This window comes from Quercus robur, chromosome 8 (assembly GCF_932294415.1).
Source record: "Quercus robur chromosome 8, dhQueRobu3.1, whole genome shotgun sequence".
NCBI classification, from domain to species: domain Eukaryota; kingdom Viridiplantae; phylum Streptophyta; class Magnoliopsida; order Fagales; family Fagaceae; genus Quercus; species Quercus robur.
The window spans coordinates 60,891,144-60,897,875 of record NC_065541.1 but is presented as its reverse complement, the minus strand read 5'-3'; the positions used below and the strand labels follow the sequence as shown (position 1 = coordinate 60,897,875).

General features: G+C 34.0%; 1 protein-coding gene across 2 annotated transcripts; it reads left to right on the top strand.

Annotated features, from left to right (window-relative positions):
• Positions 1-877: 877 nt before the first annotated feature.
• On the top strand, positions 878-6,400 carry LOC126697442 (ras-related protein RABE1c-like). Of its 2 annotated transcripts, none has more exons than XM_050394441.1 (8): positions 878-1,204; positions 2,738-2,904; positions 4,352-4,452; positions 4,818-4,883; positions 5,191-5,288; positions 5,623-5,685; positions 5,775-5,867; positions 6,044-6,400. In XM_050394441.1, exons 2-8 carry the CDS (start codon positions 2,774-2,776, stop codon positions 6,125-6,127), a joined length of 636 nt encoding a protein of 211 aa, XP_050250398.1. In that variant the 5' UTR covers positions 878-1,204; positions 2,738-2,773; the 3' UTR covers positions 6,128-6,400. The 2 variants fall into 2 exon arrangements, with proteins under 2 accessions (XP_050250398.1, XP_050250397.1); XM_050394440.1 differs by having other exon boundaries at positions 883-1,204; positions 2,738-2,810.
• The last annotated feature ends 332 nt before the right edge of the window (positions 6,401-6,732 follow it).

Below are 6,732 nucleotides of genomic sequence, written 5' to 3'. Positions count from 1 at the left end.
GCTAATCGAGGGCTTGTTGAATTGACATTTCATACTCCACTAGTTTACAGCAAGTTTAGCTTTCTAAGACCTAATACAATCGAGTTAGATACTATTTTGAGGAGGACTTAATCGAAACTAAATCAGTTTTTATGCTATTAGTTATTCTGTTGATTCTTCTCCAAATATGAATCACTGATTTACAAATTTTATTAACCTCAAAATTTAGTGAGTGGCGCTAAATCTCTATGTGAATTGCTTCTTTCGTGTACAAAGTGCCTATGGTACTAGTTCATATTTAGTTTACTGAAGCTCATGCAAAGGCACCTACAATAGGATCCGTCATTGTGGTAGGAATTTTTGGGAAATAAATCAAAAAGGGGCAAACAACAAATTAGAGTAAACCATTATATTAAATATCTCAAATATGGATTCAAATTCTCTAAATTTTGTAGGGTACTCTACCAATAGATTTCTTTAAATTCTAACAACTTTTTTAGTATTTAAGAGTGTAAATTCAGTTATGTCAGCATTTCACTAACAATACTCTTAAAATAATAAAATAATGTTACAAATAAAACAATTAAGATTATTGTCAGTGGAATACTAACATAACAAAATTTATACCATTAAATCATAAAAAAATAATTAAAATTTCAGAAAATTTATTTGATAAAGTACCTTAAAAAATTTAAAAGATATAAAAGAGAAACCCGAAGAGTATGCGTTGGTCCTTTAATTTAATTAATTAAAAAAAAATTGTTGGATAGAGTTCATTTAATTCAGGTCACTGCTAGATTTGCAATCAGGCGAGAAATCTTCGTGTACATCCGAGACCACAGGACGCAAAACCCCGAGTCCACTCCTCTTCTTAGAAGTTAGAACAATAAGACAGAGACACACGTAACCATACATATAGCACACGGAGAGAGACGCATGTGAGAGACAGAACTCAGACCCCCAATCACCCAAACCCAAACTCAAAAAACCATATAAAACTATTGGATCACCTCTGAATATGTCACCGACCACTTGCTAACGCTTGCAATTATATCTTTCCTTTTTTCTCTAGTTGGGTTTTTTTTTTTTTTTTTGCTCTGAGAGAAAGAGAGAGAGAGAGTTTGTGAGTTTTGGGGGCTTGGTGATAAATCGATGGCTGCACCACCAGCAAAGGCTCGTGCCGATTACGATTATCTCATCAAGCTTCTCCTTATTGGCGACAGTGGTTAGTTTTTGTTTTTATAAGCTAGAAACTATGAGATCTTCTTATCATCCTTTTGTTTTGGTTGTTATGATTATGGGTGCATTACTGCATTTGATTTGGTATGTGAACAAATGGGTGTGTGATCTCTATTGCTATTTGATTGGATTTAGGTTGTTGGTTTCAATGCGATTGCTGTGATTTTTATGGAAATTTTATTATTGTTGAGAAATGGGTTTTGGTTAATATTTAGTCTTGTCCAGTTTTGTGCTATAATTTCCTACATGCTTCATGTGTAGTGGGCTATGGTGTTTTTTGTTTTTGTTTTAATGAATAAAATTAGTGAGAAGCAATGGGCCAATGAGCTTTAGCTCAATTAACACAAAAAGTAGAGAAAGCAATTGGTATAGAACTTGGCCAGCACAAATGGTAATCTGTGAGGCTTAACTTTGATGGGTTTCCTCCAAAGACAATTTTTTCGGATTGTAAGGTGGAGAGAGAGAGAGAGTGACATGAATCATGATATGAGTGTAATATATGATGATTTATATATATACACACACACACATATATAATGAGTTATGTACAAGTTATTAGCATCATGTATATGATATGATATCATCTATCAATGAGTTCTAGCTCAATTGGCACTTTCTTCCCCTGTAAGTGCTAGGTATAGAGTGAGGTTGTGGTTTCAAGACTCATTGGTTGTGTGTAACTTGACAATTAAAGAAATTACATGCTATCTTCTATTGCAGAATTGGAAATTATGTTCAGCTTCATGTTTGTTTTCATATCTATACTTTTCATTCCTAGTGGATAGTGGTTATGTTTAATGCTGGAGGTTTATTTGTTTGTTCGGTCTTCTTCTTTCCAAGCACCTATATCATGCAAAAGCCATCTCTTGTTAAATTATCATATCTTGTTATGCGGGTTATTGGTTTTATTTTGTTACTTGGTTGGGTGTCATGGATTCCTAATCTTGATCTTTTGGTTATAGAGTCATCAAATGTCATACAAATCTCTTCATATATCATTCATTTTTTTATCATGCATATTTAACCTAGTTCATATTACTTGACATTCTACCATCCTAGGAAAGGATTCCTTTGTTTGTTGGCTTAGCATCATATCTGCACAAAGTATCATAGCTATTATTTAAATATAGGGATGATTACTGGTGGACATGCCTCCTTTTTAAGCTGGTCATAGACACTTGAGTTATATGCCAATACAAAGCACTTCAAATTGCCAATGGACACTTGACCTAGTGGCATCTCGTAAGCTTCCCATGGATGTGGCCAAGGATCAAACTCCAAGATTCCCCACAATTAATTACCCATGTTGTATGTAATGGAAGGGATTTGGGGATATCTAGCCTATGGGCAAGGTTGGGAATATATATGCATTTTACCAAAAAGAAAAACTTACAACCAAATAAAGCACCTCAAATTCCTGAAAAATGGCCAAAAGTAACATGCTAGGTTATATTTTTGAGGGTTTGTTTGTTTGTTTTGCCCCTTTTTGTTATTTGACATTCTTATCAAATCTCTGCAGGTGTGGGCAAGAGTTGTTTGCTTTTGCGCTTTTCTGATGGTTCCTTCACAACCAGTTTTATTACCACCATTGGGTTTGTATCCCTCGGAACTGTGGAGTTTTTATATCTTGAAGTGTTGTAGCAAACTTTCTTCATGCAATAATGAGTGCCAAGATGAGTATCATGGGTAATTAATTGTGGGGCCTCCTTATGTGGGAAAAAAGTTAATGACACTTGGATGATTATTGACGTTTTGTTTCATCCTATTTATGTGCTGGCATAATAGACCTCAATAAACTGATGAAAAGAATTTCAGATAGCTATTCAAGACATCTCTTTTGTTGAGGGTCTAGACTTGCATGCACCTTGCTGTGATGGCTTGGGGACTTAGGACTTGCATATACATGCATGCATAAATACATACATATAAACATGCATATATGCATACATATAAACATGCATATATGCATACATACAAACATGCATATATGCATATGTATATATGTGTATGTTTTTGTGTTTACATACTTGTGTAGTTACATATGTATTTATTCTAGCCAATAAGCTATAGCTCAATACAGTAGCGGCTCCAGGAATTTTTTCTAGGTGCTCCTCAACAAGCATAAATTACACAATCTAATAAAAAGAAAAATTTATATATTGACAACAATAACAATAAAAAAACACGCAAATACATAAAGTTTTACAACATAAAGCTTGTGGAGTTTAGTTGTGGTTGTTGTTAGTGTTATTGAACAAGGATGGACGGCGATGGCTAGGGAGAGTAAGTGAGTTTCTTATATCCTTTTAGCCTTTAGGTTTGATTTAGTTTTAGTTTAAATTGTTTAATGACTTGTGAATCCGCGAGGCACTGGGGCAGTGAGGATTTTTTATTTATTTTTTATTTTTTATAAATATTTGTTGAATTAAAAACGTAATCGTGTTGGTGTTGGAGTAGTGATAGTCTTAGTGACACTTTTCGTGTAAATTTAATCAAATTTCTTTAGAATGGACAATCACATGTTTAATTATAATCATAAAAATAAAAAGTTTATTATATATATATATATATATATATATATAATGAATTAATTGATGTTATATAAAAATTAAGTAACTTTTTAAGTTTATTCACTAAATTAACTAAAACTATTATTTTTTTCTAATCAATATTATTGGAAAAAGAAAAAGAAAAAGTAGTTGTACAATGAAAAAAGCTAAATTTACGTGACTTTGACCAATTAGTTGTATAATATATATTATAATGTTTTTGAGGAAAAGTAGTCGTACAATGACAGTGTGTTAGGTAAGTCAAAAACTAAAAGTAAAGCCGTAGTATAGGCTTAAAAGAATATAAAAGCATGTGGTTTTTTTTTTCCAGGTCAGGGTGGTCCTGGGACCACTCTGGCCATAAGGTGGCGTTGCCCCTGGATCAATAAGGACATTCTTCCCCCGATATTTACAAGGTTTAGGGTGGTTGTGGTTCAAAAACCAATATTTAAAATAAAAAAGTTTGTATCTATTCTTATTGGAGACGAGCATTGGTTATTTGTGGCGGAAATATTTTAGAAGCCCCGTTTATATCTGTCGTAATATTTATTGTGATTTTAATATTAAATCTTTTTTGTTGATAGGATTGATTTTAAGATAAGAACTGTTGAGCTTGATGGCAAACGAATTAAATTGCAAATCTGGGATACAGCTGGTCAAGAGCGGTTTCGAACTATCACTACAGGTTTGTGTTTTGGGTTTTTGCTTATTGCCTCTTTGGTTTCAAGGTGGTATATTGTTTGGTAGTTTGTATCATTATTTGCAGATGGTGTTTCCTTTGATAATATAGTCACTATTCATATTCAAGCCTTGACATCGTAAACCTACCCAGCCTTTAATTAGAGAATTAAGAAAAGGACTTCTTAAACCCTGAAATGCAAATGTAGAAGCTCAGGTGTCATGATGCCATCTGGTTGATATCTGACCTTTTGATGAAGTCCCAACTTGTAGTTGGTTCATTTTCAATTATATCATTTTTATCTAAATTGCATGTTGCATTTTCTTTAGATTGTAAAGGAGTTTGCTTATATACTTTATGATCTTTTGCAGCTTACTACCGAGGAGCCATGGGTATTTTGCTGGTGTATGATGTTACTGACGAGTCATCTTTCAACAGTAACTTCTCTTCTTGTCATGTTCTCAACGTTTGGACTTCACATAGCAATTGCCAATATTTGATATGTTTATAGTATTCGTAGTTTGGTGGCTTTATCAGCCAATCTTGTTAGATATTTAGTATTTTACTATAATATGTATGTATTGTTGTCACCTTTTGTTGTGGTCAAGTGCAATTTGTTTTTGTATATTTTCATTTATAGTTAGTGATTGTTGTGGTTCCTCCTTTTTTCTTTTTTCAAAGCTTTTGAAATTAATTCTATATCTCTTTCAATTCTTTATGGAGCTATTTTCTCTTTTTGTTCAGACATTAAGAACTGGATTCGCAACATTGAACAACATGCATCTGACAATGTTAATAAGATACTGGTGGGGAACAAGGCTGACATGGATGAAAGCAAAAGGGTAGGTGTTTTGTGATTAATCATCTTGCAGCAAATGCTGTCTTTTCACCCGGTGGGCTGGATCCTAAGTTCATTGATTGAGCACACAACTGCTTTTCTGTTGCATGACTTGCATAACTGATGCAGTCTATTCAATCCTGCTTGCAACCACCTTAAAAGTATGAGAGAAGGATGACTTGTGGATTGATATGTGACCCTCCAGCCTAAAAAGCTTGTGTACTGACTGGGCTCGTATCTGATCCTTTCTTCATTTCTCTCTATCTCTGTTTGTATTCATGTGCATGCCTACGTTTTATATTGTTAACTATAAAGGATGATTCTCTTTCTTTTCCTAGGCTGTGCCTACCTCTAAGGGCCAGGCTCTTGCTGATGAGTATGGCATCAAGTTCTTTGAAACTGTAAGTGGAAATATGCTATCAAGATGTAATCTACATTTCAAGTACCAGTAGTTCTGTTCGGCTCATAAACAAAAGAATATGTTCTGCAGAGTGCAAAGACAAATATGAATGTGGAGGAGGTCTTCTTTTCAATAGCAAGGGATATTAAGCGGAGGCTTGCAGAGACTGATTCCAGGGATGAGGTACGCAAGTGTGCGCCTTTTTTGGTCTTCCTATTCCTTTCTGACTTTCTATGTGATCCACTCTTTCTCTTCCTAAAAGGCGGTAGAGCTGTGCCATCAAATATGGGAATCCGAGTTTCTTTTTCTTAAAAAGCAATAAATTTTAATGTACTCCTTATCTTGTCTGGTGCTTTCAGCCAAAATCACACCTTGAGGTTAAAAAACCGGACCAGACAGACGGTGGTGGTCAAACTGCACAAAGGTCAAGTTGCTGTTCATGATTAGAAATTGTGGGAATGTTCTGATAGTGGCACTCATTAGGGTGTATAAGCAATTCTGATGAGGATGTAATGGCAATATTGTACAACTCCCCCTTTGAATTTTACTCTCTCTTTAGAGTAAAATTCATCAAGAAATTTATAATCAAGTCAAGGAAAAATTATATTTGCTGAACTTGTAATCCATTCCCCCCAGAACTTCTCTGAAGTACTTTTATTTGTTGCATAAGTGACCTCTTCATAGTTGGATTGTTCTTTAGATAGAATATTTGGTTAGCTTTCTTTGCCAGGTTGAATTATTTTGCTTCCTCACATGAATTTTTGAAAAGCCAAACTGGATATAGCAATTTCTATTTCGGACCCCAAAAAAAAGTTTGAACTTTCTCATTTAACATTAGTCATTTGGTATGCGTCATATTGCATGTGACACTATTAAGAAGCAAAAAAGAACTACAACTTTTCTTTCACTTCAAAAAAAAGAAAAGAAAAGAAAAGAGAACTACAACCTTGATTATATTTATTTGGCTTGTCCAACAAGAAAGAAGCTTCTGAAATCTAAAATCTGGTCTGTACTTTGTGCTTTTTAGAGACAAATTACGTGATGGTTT